The sequence below is a fragment of the Rattus norvegicus genome, chromosome 6 (genome assembly GCF_021556685.1).
Source record: "Rattus norvegicus strain SHRSP/BbbUtx chromosome 6, alternate assembly SHRSP_T2T, whole genome shotgun sequence".
NCBI lineage: Eukaryota > Metazoa > Chordata > Mammalia > Rodentia > Muridae > Rattus > Rattus norvegicus.
In genome coordinates this window covers 54,688,601-54,714,352 of record NC_141539.1, presented here as the reverse complement: position 1 = coordinate 54,714,352, position 25,752 = coordinate 54,688,601, and the positions used below count along the sequence as shown (strand labels likewise).

General features: G+C 40.8%; 1 protein-coding gene across 4 annotated transcripts in view; it reads right to left on the bottom strand.

Annotated features, from left to right (window-relative positions):
• Window positions 1-25,752, bottom strand: part of Cog5 (component of oligomeric golgi complex 5) — a 310,546-nt gene that overhangs the window by 92,492 nt on the left and 192,302 nt on the right. For all 4 annotated transcript variants that reach the window (XM_087553191.1, XM_087553193.1, XM_087553190.1 and 1 more), the window contains 3 exon segments: window positions 17,195-17,399; window positions 10,828-10,989; window positions 7,363-7,462 (listed from right to left, as the gene is read on the bottom strand). In XM_087553191.1, coding sequence (XP_087409317.1) covers window positions 7,363-7,462; window positions 10,828-10,989; window positions 17,195-17,399 — 467 coding nt within the window.

The window sequence follows — 25,752 nt, the reverse complement described above, 5'->3', positions numbered from 1 at the left end:
ACGTCAGATTGCGTCACACCAGGAAACTTCCCCAGATCGTGCTGTTCTTAAATATGCTTACAATAAACTGCCAATACCACGCAAATGCGCTGTGCTGAACTGGATCTCCTCTTGCTCCAGGGGAAGGTTACTTGGCTGGTTCTGGTGTTTGCAGAGACCACCCAAACCCCTGAACATTGCACTGTGGATGAGTTGCTTTGGTGACCCAAACTTACCAAGATAGTTTTTGTCCATGACTATTTCCCATGAGGCAAGCCTACTGCCAAAATTACCAACATACAGAGCAGTATTATCTATGATCAGGGCTGGTCAGCCACCCTATGTAGAAGCCCAGCCAAGCCAAGTAGCTGGTTCACAGCTCTTCTGATCCTCACAGACTGGGGAATGAGTGCCGTTGAGCTTGTCTATTACAGCACTGTCCTATGGCAACTCATGATACACGACTAACAGAAACTTGGCAGACTTCTACAGAAATTTTAATTTTAGTTTTTAAGAAAGGTCATATTTTTTGCCCAAATTGGTTTCAAACTTGTGAGATGAAAGGGCATTCTTGCTTTGGCCTCCTGAGCTGCTGGAACTGTGGGCACAATAGTGCCAGGAAAATTTTGGATTACTTCCTCCTGAAACTATTTAGTAATAAGAATAAGCATTTTTATCATTATTCTGTCACCAGGATACCCTTCTGACTTTTAGACAAGCCATCATCAGTCCACTAACGAGGATCTGTCATAGCTTCCAGGAAGTCAAGAACTTACAAATCTGGGAAGTCTGTCAGAAAGCTATGATCTTAAAATAATTAAGGATAAAATAAGGGCAGGAAAGCCAGAGGCTGTCTGATAGTCAGGAGGACCATTAGCCTAGTGCCCAGTATGTGTGCATTAGGGCAGAGTGCTTTTGGCTTGAAAACCCAAGGACACACCACAACTGTTCATGAACACACTAAACTGTTTCCCGTGATCCCCTTTGCTCTTTTATCTAAATGTGACAGCAGAGATCACTGTGATATTATACAACATAGAGTGGTATCCATATAGATGATGATAAAATCTCCATTAAATACCCCTTTTAAAAATAAAAATAAATAAACTCTGGTCACTTTATATCACCATATAATAACACACACATAAATTTTCTTCCGAAGTGAATAAATGTCAAATCTCCAAGTCACCTATGAAATTATTCATGAAACAAAGTATATATTTACAAAGCTTTAAAACAAAACTCTGCATTTAGAAATACTGACCTCATACAAAGCTGCTGACCCACACTGAAATGGAAACCTTCTACTAAATGTCATTCTGTTATTGTCTCAACTAGTCTACAACTTAATTATATGTCCATGTATTCTTCATAGTTCAAAACATTTGACATTTACAATAAGAGTCTAGATTTCATGCCTTGAAATTACTAGGCAGTAATTTTAGTGCTGGAAGATCCCAATAATTCACTTTAAAAGCAATACTTGTTAATATATATGCTTATGATTTTCTTAATTATGAATGCTTGCAATCCTACATATGTAAAAACTCTATAAAAGTTTCCCATTTAAACATTTTAAGTTATCTTCAATACACAGAGGATAGAGAAAAACATTCATTCAAACACTGTAAAGATCAGTAACTTTTTTCCTAGTTCAGAATATACAAATTTCTAGTACATCAATATTAAGGAATATCATCAATATCAAGAAAACATAATAACACACACACCTAAAGGAATATATTGGAACGTGTTTTATTGTGTTTATATTTGCGTGTTTAGTAGTGCTAAGAAGCAAGTCAGGGCCTTATGTAAACTAGACAGATATTCCACTACTGAGGTTTATTCTTGTTGTTTTTGTCTGTTTATTTTTGGATACAGGATCTCTCTATATAGCTCTGGCTATCTAGAACTCTATGTAAACCAGGCTGGCCTCAAACTCACAGAGATCCACCTGCCTCTGCCTCCCAAGCGCTTCGATGAGAGGAGTGTGCTACAAAGCCAGGCCATCTGAGCTATATACTTAACCTGTGTGTACACATGTATTTTGAACACAAAATTCTACTAAGTGAACTAATCATATTCACAACTACTGCCAGTGTAAGAGAATAAAAAATGTAAATGCAGACAACCAAAAAAGTACTGGTCTCTTTGGTTCTTTTTTTTTTTTTTTTTTTTTTCGGAGCTGGGGACCGAACCCAGGGCCTTGTGCTTCCTAGGCAAGCGCTCTACCACTGAGCTAAATCCCCAACCCAAGTACTGGTCTCTTTAAACCTGAGTACCCAGGAAGCTGATCTTTCTTGAAAGATCTTTCTGGAAAGCACATAACAAACAATATGAGGGCCTAGGGACATGGCTAGGCTCACAAAGTGCTTGCTGAACCAGCTGAGTTCAGACGCCAAACATCAATGTACAGAGTCAAGCACAGAACCACATGCTTATACTCCTAACACTGCCAAAGTGGGAACAGGCCAATTCTTGGGGTTGGCTGGGCAGCTAATCTTGCTAAATCAGGGAACTGCAGGTTCACTGAGAGAACCTGCTCAAAAACAGTAAGATCGGAGTGAGTAAAGAAAGACAGAAACCTGATATCAACCTTTGTCCTCAACCTGCATGGACAGCAACTGTGTACTCACACCTGTACACACACAGATACATGAACAAAGATATATGTCTATGTGCATACTTACATATACACAATAAACATAAAAACAAAGGGTGGTAAGTCACACTACTTAAAACTCTCGTCTGAAAACCCAATATAATAGGGCCAGGGAGATGGCTCAGTGCTGTGTAAGTATGAAGACCAGAATGCAGATACTCAGAACCCATATAAAATCCAGGGGTATGTAGTGGCTTACCTATAATCTCAAAACCCAGGAGGCTGAGACAAGGGATCTTTGGGACAAGGTATATAATAGACTAGCAAAAATGGCAAGCTCTAGGTACTATGAGAGAGACTTTGCCTAGCGATATAAGGAGGAGTGTGATCAAAGAAGACACCCAATGTCAATCTTCAGCCTCCAAGTACACGCCTGCACACACACATGTGGGCATCTGGACTGACATATGTGGACACATACACAAAAGTATTTACCACACACAGTTGAAAACCCACTTATAAAAGTAAAATTGTAACATTACCGTCCAGCTATATTTTGAAGCAGAAAGATCAAACAACTATAACACAGATAAGTGAACCATGTGAGTGCTTTATACAGATCCCTATCACACCGTAAAGTGAGTAAGTAAATCACATACAGGATGATGGCACAGTCTGAAGTTTTGACAGACAGGTATGTCAGAAGTGAATGCTGTTAAAGCTCGGTCTAGACACTGGTGGTGATGCCCACCTGCTGACTTTCGTGATGGTAGTGGCACTACCACTAACTTTTCTCAGGCTGGATTTCTAAACTGCAGTGTTCCACATGAATATTTCTATTTCAAACTAGGATTGCTGTAAAATACATGCAAATGGCTTAGCACAGGCCAAGTCTTTACCACAAACAGATAATAATAGTGGTTATTTTGTGACTGATCTTATCCTGAAAAGAGGATTCTTGGGATGGAAAGATGGTTCAATGCGTAAAAGCAGGCGCTTACTACAGAAGACTGACAATCCACATTCCAACCCTAGGATACAGGTATAGGTAGAAGAAGAGAACTGACCGCCACATACACACATCATGGCACATGTGTGTCTGTAAACATGCATGTCACACACATCACAAGCAATGACAATAATAAATTGTTACAAAACAGATTTTCTGAAAGGCAGATATGATGACATACACCTGTAAATGCCACATGGTGTGGTAGTTTGAATAAGAAAAGTGTCCATAGCCTCATATATTTGAACACTAAATCATCAGGGAGTAACACTATTTGAAAGGATTAAAAGGATTAGGAGGTGTGACCTTATTAGAGGAGGTGTGTCACCGGGGTAAGTTTTAAGGTTTCAAAAGTCCATGCCGAGCCCAGAGTCTCAGTCTCTGCTTTCGGATCAAAGCATCGTCGTTAGTTACTGCTGCAGCGCCATGTCTGCACGCTGCCATACTCCTGCCACAAGGATTGGACTGAGCCTCTGAAACCGTAAACAAGCTCCAGGTAAATGTGCTCGTGCTTGCGCTCGCGCTTTCTCTCTCTCTCTCTCTCTCTCTCTCTCTCTCTCTCTCTCTCTCTCTCTCTCTCTCTCAGTTGCTTTGGTCATGGTGTCTCCTCACAGCACATGTGATGAAGACAGACAGTAAGTTCATTAAGGGATATGGATCAAACCACATTGCATAGCAAGTTAAGACAAGTGACTGTTTTAAAAATCAAAAAAAAAAAAAAAAAGAAAAAACTAAAATGTGGATTCTCTGCTAAGAAAGGATTTAAAGATTCATTTTTATGGAGACTTAGGTTTATGTTATACATACCTTTGATAATAAATAACAGTAAAATCTTAGGGGTAAACAAACATGTATTAATAAGTTATGATTACAAAAATGTAAAGGTATTTTGTGTTTTTATCAGTGTATGGTGTGTATGTGTATCAGTATGTGGGCTTACATGTGTGGGTGCATGTGTGCAAGAATGTGAATGCATGTATGCATACATGGAGGCTAAGGCAGCAAGTTTCTTCCTCAATCACTCTCCAACACACGCACACACACACACACTCCTCCCACACATACATGGTGGCATCTCTCACTTGAATACCTGAATCCAAAGTTCACCAACTCGACTAGTGTAGCTCGCCAACCTGCTCTAAGGATACCCTGTCTCTCTCTCCTGCAGGCACCATGTGGGTGCTAGAGATAGAACTCCAGCCCTCTGCCTGCAGGGTAAACACTTTACCTACTAAGCCATGCCCATGGTCCTGGAATGTGTGTCACAAGTATTTGTTACATATTGCTACACCACAGAACACTAAAAGTCAGCTTGCAAGTCTTTTTAATTAGCCTTTTTCCTGATATAAATTAAGGCAGTGATTCCATATATTAATATGTGCTGGTAGACAAGAAATGCCAAGCACTTAGAGAAGTACAGGTAGGCTCTAGAGAGCTGCTTGCTCTCAGGGTGTGTTCAAAACCATCCTGTCTGAATGCATGCTCATTAAATTTGAATTTCTAGTTTGCTTTTATTTCACTGTTTCAACAATGAATTAACTGCTGTCACTTTTCAACCTTGCGAATTAGAACTTTATATTTTAAACTATAAAAAGAATCCCTTTTTAAGGAGTTACTTTCATCTCAAATCTCCTATTAAAATTTCCATGTATACCCAGAGTGGTTTATTCTACTTTAAAATGTTTCCAATCTTTCCTCAACCAAAAACTTTGTATTTTCCTCTGAATGCTCTCAGTGAAACTGTTCTAAAAAGCCATGAGAGAACTGAAGAGGGATGCACATGGACGCACAGGAAAGATGATGCTTGCCACCACACCCGAAGACCGAGGAGAAGGAAAGAACTGACCTGTGACTTTAACATGTACATGTGGCCTGCATGCATGCATATGTGTACTTAATGGGCATGCACACATACACAATAAAAATCAAGAACTATAAGTTTAAAACAAAGAAGGAAATATGCCAAAATATAAAATAGGATGGCACAAACTGTTATTTACTGGTAAGAAACAGTGAGTAATTAGAAAATGTTACTTTGATTTTTAGTAAAATGTTTTTTCAATTGGATATTTTATTTTTTTACATTTCAAATATTACCCCTTTCCCACTTTCCCCTCTGGAAATCCCTATCCTATCCCCTTTCCCCATGCTTCTATGATGGTGCTCCCCTACCCACCCACCCAATCTCTCCCTCCTCACTGCCTTGGCATTCTCCTACACTGGAGCATCCAGCCTTCACAGGATCAAATGCCTCTCCTCCCATTGATGCCAGATAAGGCCATCCTTGGCTACATATGCAGCTGGAGCCATGGGTCCCTCATGTGTACTCTTTGGTTGGTGGTTTAGTTCCTGGAAGCTCTAGGGGATCTGGTTGGTTGACATTGTTGTTCTTCCTATGGGCTGCAAACCCCTTCAGCTCCTTCAGTCCTTTCTCTAACTCCTTCATTGGGAACCCCATGCTCAGTTCAGTGGTTGGCTGCAAGCATCCATCTCTGTATGTGTCATGCTCTGGCAGAGCCTCTCAGGAGACAGCTCTATCAGGCTCCTGTTAGCAAGCACTTCTTGGCATCAGCAGTAGTGTCTGGGTTTGGTGGCTGCATGCATATGGGCTGGATCCCCAGGTGGAGCAGTCTCTGGATGGTCTTTCTTTCAGTCTTTGCTCCACAAATGTTTTAAAATAAACGATTTTTTTGTTTTGTTTTGTTTTGTTTTCCAAGATAGGGTTTCTCTACGTAACCTTGGCTGTCCTGGAACTTGCTCTATAGACCAGGGTGGCCTAGAACTCACAAGAGATCTAGCTGCCTGCCAGTGTCTCTTGAGAGCCAGGATCAAGGGTATGTAACACCATCACTTGGCTATTTGTTTGTAATTTTATTTAATGATTAGGCTTGTTATCCACTAAAATGAAGGTTAAAAAGTTCAATTATTAAAGGTTAAAAAAAGAATTCTTTCCATTAAATATGGAAATGATGATTTTCTACTCATCTTCAATATTTGTTTGGGAGGACCTAGAGATTTTAGGCCATAGACTACCACCAACAGCATGAATTCAATCAGCTTAGTTAACACAGTTTCCATTTTCAAAGCCTTTTGTCATTATTATATTAATTATTACATTAATTAAAGTTCTATATTCTCTGACTATTGCCTTTGTGCTATCCCTCAGTCTGCCCTCAACAGGAAGTGAAGTCTGTGTTAGGCAGGGCTGACTCTTTCTTATCGTATGTGTTCTCTGCTGGGCCGACTCAGAGACCTCTTTCCTGGCACTCAAGTAGCTACACTAACTTCTACTGGAAACAATATCAAATTTTACTAATGGAAATATATCATGTTTGTGTGTGTATGTGTTTTTAAAGCTATAAACATTTATAGATAAGGTCTAAAAGAAAAATTAGTCATCTGATTGCCTACAAATAGCTCCTATGTCCCTGTACAGCTTTTTTAATAAACAAAGCTTGAGGAAAAAAGATGCCTCTAAATTATTTGTCAAGATTACAAGAAAAATGAATGGAAAATTGCACCATATTAGCAAACATAATTTGGAAATTGAAAGTAGGAAGCTTCATAATATAATTACCACTGTGGGCCAGTCTCTGTAAATTACTTAGCATGCTACTGTAAAAATTATTATAAAGCCTACCAGAACAACCCCGATGTAAGTGTGAAGATATTGTTTCATTTGTTATAATGTTAATTATGGCCACTCAAGGAATGTATAACTAACAATTTTTAGGCAATCCTTAAGATTCATAAATCAAGGGACACCACTTACCAGCTGCTCTGATTTCACAGCATATAACTGGATGGTCTTCGCCACATTTTTTGACACAGCTAATGTGAGGTTTGCATCAACAGCAGCTACATTGAGTTCACTGGAGAAAACAAAAGCAGACTTCAATTATTAGAACATAATTAATCAACAAAGTAATCAGCATCATATAACCTGATACCCACTAAAGAACAAACTGAACCTTTAAATAGATTTTGCTGATTGCTTCCAAGAATTGGCTACAATTTCATTTTTCTCCCTAAATTAAGCATTAGGAAAAAGGGCTTTGTTAATGATCAGTTTCACATTAATAAAAGCGAGCCATGTGTGGGTCCAGTCTATCATTAAGAGACTAAATTGTGTACACTCATGCTAATACTGATAAGTGTAATTAGAGGCACTGCATATCACAGACATCTGCAAGGAAGTGACAGCTCATGAATGAAAATGATGACTTTGGCGGAACATAGGCTAAACATATAAATTACATATGACAAGTAGGACACCTGGGTTCCGTATAAACTATGCCAGCTCATTCTGCTGTGTAAAGAATAAATACATTAAGAGCATGGGACTATAACATTAATATTTAAAATCTTAGATTCTTAAGTATTTCGCTGTCTTGTCCACTGTCAACTTTAACTGTGAACTGATAGGACTTTTGATCTGAGTGTATGTAGAAGGAAAGAGGACATTTTCCCAGAAACCATGGAAAGAATATCACTGAGAGTTAAAAATCTCACAAAAACCACATGGCATTGACAAGATATGCATTATCTCTGAAGTCCAAGTGCATAAAATTTTCACATTTACCAGATTAACTTTTTAAAGAAGCTAAAGGAAGCCACTCAGGGACTTGTAGCACACACGTTTAATCCTAATACTTTGGAGGCAGAGGCAAGAAGATGTCTATGAGTTAAAGGTCTGATCTATATAGACAGTTCCAGGAAAGCAGCACTACATACATACTGAGACTGTCACAAAACAAAAGAAAACAAACAGAAATTGAAAGACTTTGAGACAACACTAGTATACTTGACAAAATGCCCTTTCCTGTTGTTGAGGCCTGTCTCACTAGCATAGCTGTAGCCATTTTGTTCCATGCCTGTCATCTATTTCATATTGTTGCTGCAATATGCCTGCCAGTCACTGACACATAAAAATGACTTGACTCAGAGCAGGGGCATGCTGACCACATACCCTGTTATGTTTGGTATGTTATAAGGCTTGTTAATTTTTCCCTTTTTTTTTCCATTTTTATTCTTATTTACATTTCAAATGTTATTCCCTTTCCTGGTTTCCTGTCCATGGGCCCCCTAACCCCTTCCCCTCCCCTTCTATAAGGGTGTTCCCCTCCCCATCCTCCCCTCCTTACTAACACCCTCCCAACAATACCCTACACTGGGGGTCCAACCTTGGCAGGACCAAAGGCTTCCCCTTCTACTGGTGCCCCAACAAGGCTATTCACTGCTACCTATGCAGTTGGAGCCCTGGGTCAGTCCATGTATACTCTTTGGGTAGTGGCTTAGTCCCTGGAAGCTCTGGTTGGTTGGCATTGTTGTTCACATGGGGTCTTGAGCCCCTTCAGTTCTATCAGTCCTTTCTCCAATGCCTCCAACGGGGGTCCCGTTCTCAGTTCAGTGGTTTGCTGCTAGCATTCACCTATGTATTTGACACGTTCTGGTCGTGTCTCTCAGAGAGATCTACATCCAGTTCCTGTCAGCCTGCACTTCTTTGCTTCATCCATATTATCTAGTTTCGGTGGCTGTATATGTATGGCCACATGTGGGGCAGGCTCTGAATGGGTGTTCCTTCAGTCTCTGCTCTAAGCTTTGCCTCCCTATCCCCTCCTATGGATATTTTTGTTCCCTTTTTAAAGAAGGAGTGAAGCATCTGCATTTTGGTTATGCTTCTTGAGTTTCATGTGATCCGTGCATTGCATCTTGGGTAATTAAGGCTTGTTAAGCTTAAGAAATTCCACAACCATAAGCTTCTCTTAGGACCCATCAAATTAAAAGTCAATATGAACTGTTATGTCTAAAGTAGCTTGAGTCAGAGACTAGATAGTGCTTCCTGTACCTGCATATAAGCTCACTGTGATTTTTGAAGTTTTAGCCTTTATAAGCTGGCCCTGTTTGAGGCCGCAACTCCCAGATTCCAAGTCCGGAGCTACGGTCCTCTCTGATCAATCAGTCTTGGGGTGTGCGGTCAATAAACCAGCCCTGTTTAACTGAGATCACTACCTGAATGGTTTGTGTGGTAATTCCTTAACCCCAACACATGTAGTATTGAGACTGCTCAGTTTAATTCTATTAAACACAGGCATAAGCATTCTTAAAATCCCAGATGATATTTGACTATTGTGCTGTTACCTTTGTTAATCAACATCCTTAGCACTTACAGAAATAGGTAAGAGGGATCAAGTGGAATTAGCAGTTTCCTACCACAAACACACTAAGCAGGGACTAGTCATTAAGGTGAGAAGCACCTCCAGGTGTATGGCGGAAGGTCAGGGCAGCTGAAACACTGTACGGTGCATTCACAGCTGCAGGGATGCATATGGGTATTGCATCTGCAAACTGACATCTTCAATTTGTAGACTGGAAAAAACTTGAAGCAATCTTATCTCAGGGTTCAAGGTTGCCCAGCCACTGCTTTTGCTCCTCAAAATGTAAATCACAAAGCTATGACAACTTACCAGCTACAACAGAGACCGAGGGCTGACTTGTAATCCTATTAAACTCCTCTGACGCCAACGGCGCACTAACTGCACTTGTGTGCAGGAACTCAGAAGTGTCTCTGTCAGATGTCTTCCCTTTTGAATTGAAAAACTGTCTCATCCACTTGAAAACCTGAGTACTGCACACAGCAGGCTCCTCAGAGGTACTGGGCCAGTTTCTATCACGATTCCTGGGTTAAACGTCTATGTATGTCTCAGTTCTTACAGTTTGTATGATTATTTTATATTTGTTTTCTCATGTAATACTAAAAAGTTAGAGGTGTAAAAGGCCCAGGGATAGTTCCATCTTGCTAAGATACAAAATGATTGTAACCGGTGATTTCTATACTATATGTACTATATTTGTATCTAAATGTTTTTATTAATTAGAATCTTAAGCGTTATGTGAGTAGTTACTATATATCTTAATTGAAACCCTAATCACTAGACTAGTGATTTGAGGTAAATTTAAAATGTATTACTGGGCTGGAAAAATGGCTCAGTGGTTAAGGGCACTGACTCTTCTTCCTGAGATTCTGAGTTCAATTCCCAGCAACCACATGGTGGCTCACAACCATCTGTAATGAGATCCAATGCCCTCTTCTGGTGAGTCTGAAGTCAGCGACAGTGTACCCACATACATGAAATACATAAATTAATCTTTTAAAAAAAGAAAAAAATGTACTGCCACTAGCAAACATTGTGGGCAGGCCATTATACAAGCCATTATACAAGAGATGCGTACGTACCTTGCTATAGTTTTAATGATCCCATCAAGCTCATCAGAGGAAGGAGGGTTACGTCCACCAGGAGGAAAAACCAAGTTGATGGGATCGAAGAGTCGAGACAGGGATTTTGAGAGGTAAGCAGCCTCATAAGGTTGCAGGGAATCTTTCAACGCCTTTTCTGGACTATGAGAACAATAAAAATTGAAAAAGGTAAATAATAGCTATAAACTATAGTTATAACAAGAATTTCTTTTAAAAAGTTATAAGCACCTTTGCAAACATGCTTCATAATGGAACACCTATTAAAGACCACATCTTAAGTATAAAGCTCAGCCATTAGTACAGTATGAACTGTATGGTGGTCCCCTGAGACTAAAGGAATAGTGCAACAGCCTACTCTTTCTAGCCTGTTTAGAAGATCCAAATACCCAAGATGCAGCCAGCAGATCCCTCTCACACTAGCTCAGCTCTTACAACTCAAAGATAGCTACCATCCTCCGTAAAGCCTACAAACTGAGCGGTAGTATACAGAGGTAGACCTTCCTCAGATTTCCATTCTTGGAATACTGCAAGAATGAGGACAAAATAAAGAAGTGTTTGTGACAGTCCTGTAACACCATGAAAGTTCTCAAGTGGAGTTCTCTTATTAAACTCTTCTTTGCCATTCTCTGACTCCAACCGTCTCTGTAGGCTCCCATTTAGGGGTCAATGACTACGTCTACAGTGTTCTTTTCATTACTAGCAAAGGCCTTTCACTACTAAGAACTATTTCACTCCTAGGATTAACTGCCTATCTTGTCACATTCCCTGCTTACAATCCCTTCAGCAACCTTTCTACTTTTCCTCAGTATAAACTTCCTGTTGAGGTTTGGTCTTACTGTCTATTGTAATGCTAAGTATGGGCCCCCAAGTCCCCCAAGTCCCCCAAGTCCCGGAGTCTTCAAGTAGACCCTGGTGACCCTGCCCCTAAGTTATTTCTGATAGGTTAAAAAAGGGAAGATGCAGGGAATAGGGAGGCAAAGATTAAAACAGAGGCTGAAGGAACACCCATTCAGAGCCTGCCCCACATGTGGCCCATACATATACAGCCACCCAATTAGACAAGATGGATGAAGCAAAGAAGTGCAGACCGACAGGAGCCGGATGTAGATCGCTCCTGAGAGACACAGCCAGAATACAGCAAATACAGAGGCGAATGCCAGCAGCAAACCACTGAATTGAGAATAGGACCCCTGTTGAAGGAATCAGAGAAAGAAATGGAAGAGCTTGAAGGTGCTCGAGACCCCAAAAGTACAACAATGTCAAGCAACCAGAGCTTCCAGGGACTAAGCCACTACCTAAAGACTATACATGGACTGACCCTGGACTCTGACCCCATAGGTAGCAATGAATATCCTAGTAAGAGCACCAGTGGAAGGGGAAGCCCTGGGTCCTGCTAAGACTGAACCCCCAGTGAACGTGATTGTTGGGGGGAGGGTGGTAATGGGGGGAGGATGGGGAGGGGAACACCCATAAAGAAGGGGAGGGGAAGGGGTTAGGGGGATGTTGACCTGGAAACCGGGAAAGGGAATAACACTCAAAATGTAAATAAGAAATACTCAAGTTAATAAAGAAAAAAAAAGGGGGGGGAAGCTGCCTATAGCAAACAGATGGGCAGAAAAGACATAGGTGGGGTTTAGGTTTCCAGGGCTTGGGGTTGGAAGAGAACCATGAGAAGAAAGTGGAGAAGAAAGAGAAGCCGCCACAGGTTAGGTGAGGCATAAAGTAAGTGGCCCGAGGGCTGGCCAACTGGAGTTAAGAGCAGCCCAGATGAAACATAGTCAATAATAACTCAGGATTATGATAGGAAAGAAGAGTCCAGTAGCATAGAGGATAGTAGCCCTTGTGCGGTTTAAAGCTTATTGTGAATATGAAGGTTGTGTGTGTCTTTTACCTGGGAACCAAATGGTCTTAGGAAGGGGTAGAAACTCTGGGTGGGGTTTAAATAATTTCTAGAGCAACTTCCCTTCTTCTTCCATGCAAATCTTGACAACATCTGGCCTTCTCTCTGTGGAGAGGCGACAGTCTCTCTTCTCAACCATCATGTCAACCTACAAGCCTAGAGGTCAGACTGCTCTTGGCTTCTGAAGCACAATTCCAGTCATCGCTTGATGGTTTGTCACTCAGTAAGTATTTCTCCCAACACATAGTTACTGGGAATAGGCACCAGGCACTCTGGTAAGTGATGAGGAGTGTTCTACAGTCTAGTAAAAAGGGAGTCAGTGAAGTTCAAGTATAAAGGTGACTTACTATATGTGCCACCCTTTCCTATCCTCTTCCCACAAGTATCACTAAGTTTTTGTAGTCTGCCAAGCATTTCCTGAACATGGAAATTCTGCAGTGCACTGGGTTAAAACAAACAAAACAGAACAGTACACTAGCCTAGTAAAGTTCACAAGCTAAAAGGAGATATAAAAAGTTAAACATCAGGTTAAACAAGTAGTATGCAGTAGCTAAAAATGCTGGACCTCTTCCTAGAGAACCTGGGTTTGGCTCCCACAATCCACATGACCACTCACAATCTTCTGCAGCTCCAGTTTCCGGGGATCCCAGACCCTCTTCCGGCCACAGTAGGTGCTGGGCAGGCAAATAGCACCCAGACACACATGGAGCACAATACGCATATAGTTTTTTAAAAGGTAAGTCACGATCTTAGTATATGGCAATAGTAAGTGCTAGAAAAGTAAATTAATGATGCAGTAAAGCACTGTCACTAATGTTTAGTGCCAAGAGGCATGACCCAACCCACACAGTTGTACCACTTCAGCTGTTCAGTCTTAATGACCAATGCAGCAGACCACAATTGGGCACATTCTATTTTTCTTATTTGCAATTTGATTTGTCTTCCATAATTTTCCTATTATTCTGATACAGGAAGTAGATTTACTTAATTTACTTTAAAGAAACAAAAGTTTGCTGGGCAATGGTGGTACACACCTTTGAGCCCAGCCCTCTGGAGACAGGCAGATCTCTGAGTTTGAGGCCAGCTTGGACTACAAAGTTCCAGAACAGAGAAACCCTGTCTCTAAAAACAAAACAAAACAAAACAAAACAAGCAACAACAAAGATCACTGTGCTGCACAGACGGTGCAGTGGCTAAGAGCACTGTCTGGTCTTGCAGAGGGCCTGAGCTCACTTCCCAGCACCCACATGGTAGCTGACAACCATCTGTAACGCCAGGGAGTCCACGTTTTCTTCTACTTTCAATGGCCATATGGTATACTTAAATATGTGCAGGCATTCCTATCCATGAAATAAATAAACGTTTAAAGAAAACCAGAAAAAGAGCCAGGTGTGTTGATACATTCCTTTAATCCCAGCACTCAAGAAGCAGAGGCAGGGGGATCTGGGTGGTTCAAGGCCAGCCTAGTCTACAAAGGAAGTTCCAGGATAGCCAAGGCTTTTATATAGAGAAACCCTGTCTTGGAAAAACCAACCAACCAAAATCTAAATAAGTAACTATAAACAAAGAAACAAACAAACAAACAAACAAACAAACAGAAAAAGAAACTGGCCTGGTAGCACACGTTTTTAATCCTGGCACTCAAGAAGCAGAGAATCTGAGCTCGACGCCAGCCTGATCTACAGAGAGTTCCAGGACAGGCAGAGTGACCGTTTCTAAACCACCCCTCAAAAACCTCGTCTCCTTTGACTATTGCCCACTTCAACTAACATACGCACATCCTCCATCCACAGCTCTGTGTGACCACTAAGCTACATTATATTTTCTTAGATATCATTACTCTAGATCTCTGGTAAATGGTGTATATGCTTTACCATTGGTTTCTTTCATTCGGCATGATGTATTGTTTACAAAGTTCACCCAAGTTCTCAGTTCTTCCTTGGTGCCATCATTAGTGCTTCACTTCCGTTTATGGGCAAACAATATCCATTTCTAGATAAACTTTTACTTATTCATTGATATTGCAACAGCCATTTAGTTTACTTCTATTTCAGCTTTAATAAATAATACTGACACAAGCATTTGTGTACAAATTTCTGTGTGAACATGGTTTTCTTTGTCCTGTAGACCTAGGAGTGAAAATACTGGGTCATATGGAAATGATGTTTAATAAGTTCCAGAAAATGTCAAACTACCTTTCAAAGCTCTGTGTCATCTCAGATTTCCACTAGTAGCATATACTATGTTTCATTATTAAATTAGAAACATTCTCTATATAGTCTAGATACAAGTTGTTGTTAGACATACTTACAAATATTTTCACTAGTAATGCACTCGAGGTTTAACTTTTATGGCAGTGATATATATATATGTGCATATACACGTACATACATACACACACACTCACATATACATTCTTTTACTGGTTGGACTTTCAATATTATATTTAAGAACTGTTTACCATATCTTAAATTATAAAGATAAAGATATGCCTTTATATTTTCCTGTAATAATGTGTTTATACTATACACTTAAAAATTTTAAAGATTTATCTTGTATGAGTGTGTATGTATATACATGCATGTATGTACACATGTATCATATATGTGCATATACATACATATATATGTATGCACCATATGTATGGCTGGTTCCCAGGGACATCGGAAGAAGTAATCAGATCCCTTGGAATTAGAGTAATGAATGGTTATGAGCTTCCCTGTGGGTGCTGCAAATTGAACCTGGGTCCATGTGAGCAACGAATGCTCACAACTGCTAGGCCTTCTGTTTAACCCTATATTGTACATTTAGATCTATGATCCACTTTTAGTTTACTTTTGTATATAGTGTCACAAAAAAGGTTCAATTTCATCTTTTTGCATATGACTATTGTTGGAGTGGCATTTGTGAGTGACTACTCCTTCTGTATTAAATGTTTATTATGTTCCTTTTTAAAGTCGGAGTAACACAGACAATGCAGCTCTTTCTACACTTTGGATTTTAGTTTGTCCTCGTGTCAGTACCAAACATTATTATTAGAATGTCCCCCACAGACTCGTACACTGGGAGCTTAGCTGCTAGCAATGGGTTTTGGGAAGCTGCCTAAACGTTTTTGGGCTCTGACTTAACAAATGGATGAGATCCTGGATGTTTCATCACATGAATGGTATTACTGGGGAAAGAGTAGAAAGTTGGCAGTGGTGCCAAGGAGAAGTAGGTCACCGGGACCAAGCCCCTGGGAGCTCTGTGTTGTCATCTGCTCTTTGGCCACTATGAGGTAGCCTTTTTCCCTCCACTGTGCCTTCCTCCATGATGTTTTTACCTTGCCCAAACAAAACAAAACAAAACAAAACAAAACAAAACACTGGAAAGAAACCTGCAATGCCATAAGCCCAAACCAAGTTTTCCTGCTTTAGTTGCTTCTCTCAGGTCCCACGATGACAAAAGCACTGACTATACAGATGTCTTGACCAGCAAAACGCAAAAAGACAAAGTCAGAATTCTATCTTCAGGATATAAAGTGTTCTTCCCACTGGTTCTGTGCCATTTCTAGGTCTTTCCTAGTGCGTGCACATGGACTGAAAATAAAGGTAAGTGAGAGAAACACTGACACTGAGTATGGTGTTTTACAGCAACACCTTAAAAGTTAATGGATCATTTTATTTCTGCAGCTTTGGCTCCTCTTGCTAATCTGTCTTTTATGATAAAACAACTACTGAGACAACAATTTGGTCTCAACCTACCATTCTAGCCTAACCTGGCTACGTACTTCACCAGTCAGTTTTAGCAGACATAACCAGCTCTATTAGAAAAAACCTGAAAGAAAAAAAAAGTAGCTATCACTACCCTGAACCTACCCGGTGTGTTTTCTTACCAAGCAAGGGAGAAGAAGCCACCAAACTTTGTCAGTGTTGTGACAATAAACAGTATGTTAGAATTTCAGAAAAGCTCATCTGGCACTTGTGCAGAAATGTGACATCGGATTTTGTGGAAAGCTGGCAGGGCAGAATTCATAAACATGGTATGTTGGTTTCCAATGAAGCTCTTACAGATGGTTACAAAATATGTGCTTTGTGGTGACCCAAGGCATTATCTGACAGATTCGACTACTTAGTCTTTTCTAAAACATCAAGTAAGAAAGGATCCAGCATAAGATTTATCTCCTTGGTAGTTTAAACACACACTAGATCAACTGAAAGACAAAGACTGCAGGTGCTTACCACCCGGCTTCCAGTCACGCAGCACAGGCTAAACTTCACCCAGTCTGGTAGAAGGCACAATGCTCGGCCACAGGCCAATTTAGTCTTTACAGGATAAGCTTTGCAAACACACCAATCATTCCAAAGTCTTAGAAGCTACCCTATTCCCAGCTTCTAATTTATAAAGAAAGTAGAAAACAGAATGCCTAAAATGTCAGTAGCCCTCATCAAGTTAAATAGCGCATACTCATAATCCGGCCTCTTCAGTGTGGACATGTCTTGTGCATCGTCGTCCACGTCAGGGAGGTCAGCATAGAGGTCGGCTGTCCCACGTGTACCGAAAGCTCCTTGGCTATTCTGGCTGTACTGCTGAAGACGCTTCCATAAGTCATTATAGAGACGTAATAGTTTAGGGTATTCACCTTCAAATGCTTGCTTCAAAAACATAGAAGCTGCCAAGGAAAATACGTATTAGGTAAGTCAGAGGCACTGAGAAATAGTAAGTCAGGATTTGCTTTTAACACGAATATATAATAAATAGACCAACACTAAAGGACAAACTAAAGAAATGTTCCAAAGACACCTTCGAAAATAATGCCAGTAATTCATTGCATTTGGTCAAAACCCATATAATCTGATGTGTTATTTATATTAAAAATAGATAAAATTCACAATTTTAGTTGAATATGTCCTTTCTTGATAATTGATAAAAATAGGTACATAGGAAAACCGGATATGCTACATCCATTTCTTTAGTAAGCAGTGTCTATCTAGTTTTGTTCCACTGTTTTAATAGCAAAAGCAAAGACAGTAAAGAGAAACAAATGAATAGAATAACATTTCTCAGGTTACAAATAAAACTTTTCCAAATGAAATCCAGCAACATTTAAAAAGAATATGGCATGACTGAGGAGAATTATTCCAGGAATTAATCACTAGTTTAACAGTTAAAATCAGCCAGTGTGATTCATCATACTAGCAAACTTCTAAGAAGTCACATTATATTTCAACAGAAGAAAAATATTTGGGGGAAAAATAAACCCTAACATTTACTCCTAATAACAATTCTAAGGGAAAGCAGCTCTGACATGGATGGCCACAGCGGGAGTGAGAAGCCTGCCACAGAACCAGCAATGTGGAAATGATAGTGACCTAAGGAGACCTAGCTACCTAGAGACATAATATCCAATTTAGTAGGCTATTGTTACAGGGGAATCATGCTCAGGTTAATCTGTACATGAAATGCAATCTCATACAAAAGTTAATGCAGACCTTTTGTAGAAATGAAAATTACTACAAATTCCTATGGAAAAGACTTAGAATAGCAAAATTAACTTTTGAGAAAAGAGGATACAACTCTGTAGGATTGCAAGATTTTAAAAACTATGATAATCAAAATGCAAAAATAAATTGGTGAAGGTCTATATCAAGAAATGTAACAATTTAATAACACCTCTTGCAATATAATAGCCTCATGGCTTATATAAAAACCAATTCATGAAGAATTGAACTTTCTAGACAAGTATGTGAGGAAACTGGACTTCCCATGGGTAAGACATAATATCAAACTCATGTCATCATCACTGAAAGGAATCATGGAGAATCTGCATCAAAAGTGTCTTTTCCTCAGTAGGCACCACCAAGAGAACAAGGCAAGACCAGGGTGGAAAAACGAATCCCTACATATTTGACAAAGCATTTATAGCCAAAGTATATAGTCAGATTTTTAAAATAAAACTATACAGTCAAAACTGAATTAATTGTTCAAATGTCTTAAAACTAAAAAGAATCAAAATGAAAGTCTATATAAAAATTTGGAGATATAGAAATGGAACTCTGAAATACATTGTTGCAAAGAAAAAGGGTGTGTGCGTATGTGTGTGTGTGTGTGTGTGTGTGTGAAAGAGAGAGAGAGAGAGAGAGAGAGAGAGAGAGAGAGAGAGAGAGAGAATGATCTACTATTGTATTCCCAGCTAGATATCCAAAACAAATAACAATATGTGCCTACATAAGGACTTGGGCATGACCATTAAAACCACTTTTATTTCAGGAGGCCAAAATTGAAAACAACCAAATAATATCAAAAGATAAACACATGAACAAGATGAGAGAAAAAAAAACCTCACATAACACAGACAAAATAATATGGATAATGTGTAGCAATAAAAGCACAGTAAAGAAAAAATAAAGAAAAAAAAAAAGCACAGTAAAGTATGGATAACCCTCAATAAAAGAATGTACCAGAAAAAAGACAGACAAATAAAAACACATAATCTCCTCTGTGCCACTTGATTTGTCTAGAATTCTAAGACATAGAAACATACAGATATGAAAAGCAGATCAGTGTTTACTGGCTGAGGGGTGAGATGAGGTGGGAAGGAATCAGAAAGCATAGCAACTGGGGAAGGCGGGAACGTCCACTGAGGCCTCACTGTGGTAACCTGGGGAAGGTGGGAACGTCCACTGAGGCCTCACTGTGGTAACCTGGGGAAGGCGGGAACGTCCACTGAGGTCTCACTGTGGTAACCTGGGGAAGGCGGGAACGTCCACTGAGGTCTCACTGTGGTGACCTGGGGAAGGCGGGAACGTCCACTGAGGTCTCACTGTGGTGACCTGGGGAAGGCGGGAACGTCCACTGAGGTCTCACTGTGGTGACCTGGGGAAGGCGGGAACGTCCACTGAGGTCTCACTGTGGTGACCTGGGGAAGGCGGGAACGTCCACTGAGGCCTCACTGTGGTAACCTGGGGAAGGCGGGAACGTCCACTGAGGTCTCACTGTGGTAACCTGGGGAAGGCGGGAATGTCCACTGAGGTCTCCCTATTGTTTGGGTTTTGAAGATGACAGTCTCATTGCGTAGTTCATACTGGCCTGGAACTCACTGACTATGCAGTCTAGGCTGGCACTAAACTTGCAGTAATCCCCCTGCTTTGGCCTCCAGAGTACTAACATTACAGGTTTGGCTTAATTTTTATTGATGTGATGGTCTGACGAGGCTCTATATGAGTCGAAAGTTATCAACTTGTATGCTTTAAGTGTTTACAGATGTTTTTATACTAGTTTTGTCCTAGTAAAGCTGCTTCCAATAGAAACAGCTGAGAAAGAACTTCTTTGGCTTCCCTGCTCTGCTGATGAAGAAACAATCACTGGCCCCTGCATTCCCCTAACACATTTTCTTCCAGGGTGTATCAATAAAGCAAGGGCTATCTGACTGTATACTAGTAAAAAGAAATACTGAGCGAGGCTTTGCCCTTCTGCTGAGAGAAGGCAGGTTTTACACAGTTCACTATTGGGACAATATGTAAACCATGTCAAAGGTTCTTTGCATGCAATATAGCCTCCAGCTGAACAAGCACCATGCATGTAGCCTATGTCCCTGTCTCCCCATGGACTATGGAGGTGTGAGCAGCCAACAAGCTCATGCTGCCTCACGGCAAACAATATTATTAGGACCAGTTCTCCTGTGCTCATCCTCAAAGCTGGCTCGCCCACACTCCCAACACCAGGCTGAGCTCTGCTGTGCTGCCCAGGTGAGGTGCATGACTGAAGCGGGTAAGGGACAGGAATGGCTCTCCTGATTTCATGACTCTGTAAGCTGCCTTCCTGACTGTTGGAGGTGGCAAGGGGCAGGGGTGGGGGCAGGGTTAGCTCTCCCACACTCAGGCCCTTGGGGGTGACTCAGCCACACCCTGCCATCAGGGCCAGCTCCACTGTGCTGCCTGAGCAAGGCACAGGCCCTAGTGCTGGTTCAGGTGAAAGGAGGGGCCAGTTCTTCAGAGCACAGCAGCCAGTGAAGGGTGGACCTATTTATGCATAGCCCCTGGATGTCAATTCGATCCCCAGTGCCTGCCCCAACTACAACCATGCCCATGTTTCCTAGTGGTAATATGAGCCACAGACATTGACCAACCCCTGCCACTGAACCCAGACATGGCCCTCAGCAGCAGCTCAGGCTGGGACCTGGTCATGGCCTGAGGTGGAAGGGCTGGCCAATCACAACAGGCTCCTCCTCTCCACCTCTAGTCTCCAGTTCCATCTCTCTTCATAACTCCTATGCTGCTCCACTTCTCTCTCTCTCTCATTTGTCCTCCACATACTCGTACGCTGGTGGCTCCTGCTGGAGGCTGGCGGGCCCCAGGGTGACATCCTCCAGCAAGTGGGTATCTACAGCCAGCCTATGCCGGGCCCCAGGGAGCAGGCCTGTGGTAGGGCGGCCTGCAGGTCTCTGTCTGTCTTCCTCCTCTGGAGCACACTCCTGCCTGGATTTGATTTGATTTGATTTTTAGGTGTCCTCAGCACAAAACAAGCTTTGGCCATCAAGCCAGGCATCAGGCTAGGACGAACAAAGACTTGCCATCTGCTCTGCCATCCCCTGACTGACATAACAACATGCTGTCTCTTTGCCCATTGCCAAGGGGGTACAAAATGATTAAAGATAACAAGTCTAAGTTTTAGAGGGGCTCAATGTTTACAGAAATATCCTTTATTCTTAGATGTTTTTAGTGGCTAGAGGAATGAATAAAGAAAAATGAATCAATTTACTTCGACTTCATTCTACCTTATCTCTTTTCCTCTCCCCACGGGGCTAAAAAGATGACTTCGCAGTTAAGGACTTGCTGTTGTTCTTATCCTGCCATTCCCGAGTCTCTTTCCACTTCTTGGCTTCCAAGGTTACTTCAGGTTATATTCCCAAATCTACAGATTCAAAGCCAGGATTCACAAAATAAAGTCTGAGATGCTTGTCTTTCTTGGCCTCAGTTACTTCACTCCTTCCTAAGATGAGCTTTCACAGCATCAAAGGGTGGTTTGTGAGCGACATGGGCAAGAAGCAGTCAATAGTTTATAGATAGTTTATAGATATATAATCAATAGTAACAGAACCCACTCAGTTCTAAAGCCTAATCCACAACGACTGGCCCGGCCAGGTGTCTCCAACGGTACAACGGTGGCACGTTTATCTTGGGACTAATCAGGGGACTCAAGGCCCCTTCAGTGGGAAGAAACTCATGAGCCAACTCGCCATGATTTGAAAGGCCACAAAACTAGAGGAAAACCTACTACCGCCATTCTCCTTAAAGCAACACAGTTTCTAACTGTGTTCCAAATACTTAACCTTCTACCCACAGGGAAGTCAGCCTTCACTCTTCATCAAAGTAGCTTCTTTTAGTAACAGATGGAAACAGTTTCAGAGATTCACAACTGGTCAAACAGCAAAAGATAAACCACCATAAGTGCACAGTCGCAGTTGATACAGCTACAATACAACCCCTGCTAAGGCTCACTGTACAACAGTGTCAGAGGGGATCAGAGCAGAGGACCAGGACGCCTGCTGCTAAATAGTATCTTCCAGACACAACAAAGAAAGTTCAGTAATAAGTTGTCTAAGCAAGAGCTGCATAATCACAACACCAGATGACATGCGAACACAGATGAAGAAAACCTCAGTGTTCTGCCTTAAGATGAAGACCACAGACAACAAATGGCTGCTGAGAATAAGAATCAGTTTTTTTCAGGAAATGAACGCATCATCCAATCCCTAGTGGTCATCCCTAAACACATGAACATATGAGCAACATTGAATGAACTCAGTAGGTTGTGAGTGCATGTGTGTAACATATAATACATATGTATTACCAATAAAGAAGAACTCAAGAATTGAGAGGGGATGGGAGGCACATAGGAGGGACTAAAGAGAGTGGGGGGAGGAAGGGAAATATAAATACAGCACTTCTCTGTGAAGCTCTAAAACATTAAAAATTCAAATTAAAAAATAAAGACTTTTCAAAAAAAAAAACACTTGTTTCTTTTGTAGAAGACCTACTGTTGGACCAGGACCCACACGGCAGCTAGGAACTGCCTGTAAGTCTAGGTCCAAGAGATTTGACACCCTTCTCTGGCCTCCGGAGCTCCTGCTTACATTTGGTGCTGTAAACTCACACATGCACACAAAAAACAGAAAAATAATACATAAATAAATCTTTTATGAAAAAGAGATCCAAATTTTTTAATTATTATTAGAAGCACTCACTGGAGTTCAACCCACAGCCCACACAATAATCTAACTTAGCAACAGTAATAATATCATAACCACGTACTCAAGAGTTCACAGTTCTTCCTATTTTCAACACATTTCAGAAGGCTCAACAGAGTAAAGGATGAATGGCACAGTGGAGAGGAATATACAAGTTTCCCCTACATGTTACACCTAATACTCACATTGTTACTTCAGTGTTGCTTGGTTTCTAGGAGTTTTTGTTTAATTTCTATCTTCTAATTAGATAGGTCTCACAAGAGAGTTCCTAGAACCACTGGAGCATCAATTTAGATCTGCCTCAGTATTTGAATTTAGGAGACAAAAACCATTCAACTTCTCCATTGAAAGCCCAGAATAAGAATGTCTAAGGAACAGGAGGGAAGAAAGAAAGCTGGACTGAGACAGACTAAAACTGCATTGCTGACAAGTCAAGCCCATAGCCAGTACAAACTCACTGGCAGCAGAGAGGAAGCAGTAATTATAGAGATAAATCCCAGGAACTGATAAGCCTGGTCAGTCAACAGCGATGTCAGCTTGCACAGACACAGCTAGACTCCACAGAAATACATCAGAATATACAAATAAATCTTATGAATTAATAAGCCTGATAATTCCACAGAAAGCTAACATATACCCCATAAAAGAGAATAAAAATGATGAATGTGCTCATGAAAAAGCTATAAAAGCAACATCTATAAAATATATTAAAATTAAATCAAACGTGATTGAACAAAAACACCACAAGAATAACAAAGCAAAACAAAACCCAACAACACTAAAAACGCCAAGGGTTGACAGAAACATGGAAAAATGAAGCTCATATATAAAACCAATAGGAGTTGAAATCGACATACCACATTGAGCACTTTTTTGGACAGTGCCTATTGAAGTCATACCTCCACACCCTCTATGACCAGCTACAGTAATCCCCTAAGGGTAATGGGTTCTTGGCCTTTTCATCTACCTCCTGTCCTTGGTTGACGCTGCTGCCTAGCTAGTAGAGGCCTTAAGTCACTGCTTCTCTTACTGTCTCTGTCTCCCTGGCTTCCCTCTTACTTTATCAGGACTGTGTAATTACAATGTGTTCACGCACCAGAGTCAAGATAATCCCACCTCAAAACCTGAAAGTCATATCTGCAAAATTCTTTCTGCTGTTTATGCTATGGTTCCAGATAGTTTCTGGACATGGGATTCTGAAAGCTATTATTCTGCCTATGAATTCTGTACTTCTGAATTTATTATCAATAAACTGTAGGAAACTGTCCTATTAATTAGTATCGTCTGAATTAGCTCAATGAGAAAGTACCCAATGTCTTATGGTAAATACTTTACAGTTCACTGACAAGAAAGATGCACTACAAAATTGGAAATGACCCATCAGCACATGTAATGTGGAGGACTAAGGGCCGTGTGGAGGAAGAGAAGCCAACAGCAGACACGAGGGCACAATATGGGTGGACGGCTTTATTCGAATAAAATAATAAAATAAGTAGAAATATCTTTTGAAAAAGTACGATACCAGAAATTAGAAAGCACTAAACAGGCTCAGCAAAGGCTAGAAAGGAGAGGGACAGCATTGAGGACACAGGCCACTCTTCCTTGATCTTGGTTACAGCAGCCTTGAGGTTTGGACATTTCTTCTAGATATAAAACTACCATACATTTTTAAGTAGAAAAAAATTAAGGAACATAGGAAGTCAATCAAAATTACAATGAAAAAATAACCATAATTAAATAAAGGTATTCTGTCAAATCTAAGCACTGACTTGATTTACTTTCTTCCAGGTCACATAAACTGTTCTCAAGTCCTCACAACTAGTCCTCATTTTGAAAAGGCTCCCAATTTCCTCCTCCATGTTTATATAGGATGCTCAGGATGGTGCTTTCATTGTCATTGTTACTGTTATGACTTTGAGATCGGGTGACACTTGCTATTGTGGTTTTGAAATAGACCTGGAACGCCCTGTTACTGATGCTAGTGTCTAATCTTCCTGCTGAATGCCAGAATCTTAGGTATACCATCACATCAGGAAAACGAGGATTTATTGGCTCATTGAAACTATGCAGAGAAGCCAAGCACAGTGGCACACACTATAACCTCAGCACTCTGGAAATTTATGCAGGAGATTACTAAGTCAAGATCAGCCAGCATGCATACTGAGTTTCAGGTCAGCTGGGCTCTACAGTGGAAACCTATCTCAAAGACAAACCAACAAACTAAAGGCCAAGGTTTGAGGATGTGTCTGCATCTGAGCTCTAGCACCACATACACATACACCAACAAAACAAAACGAAACAACAACAACCAAAACCTAAGGTAAAATGCTTTGATTATAAGAACAAAAACTCTAAAATGCATTTTACCTAAAGATGAGGTTAGTCTTACACCGGTGTGTGTGTGTGACCTCCACTTTTAAGAACTAAATTGTTTATATAAAGTCCTGCATGTATATAGGGCATCAGAGTAGAAGTGAAGTGAAATTGTCTAAAGGAATAAAGGGGACTAAGGAGAGGCAGGCAGGAGAGGAAGAAGGAAGGAGGATATTGGGAATGTGCTCAGAAATGCATTATGGGCTTAGGTAATGTCCAGATGTAACACAGGACCATGTACAATGAACATACCCCCCCCCAAAAAAAGCAACAAAATGGAACTACCCCATACCCCCAGCCATGAAAAATGCATCATTGAACTTCATTGCCAGAATGTTTGTTTGTGCTGTTGTTTAAGACAAGGTGTAGTATAGTTCAGGCTGTCCAAAAACTCCCGATAGTT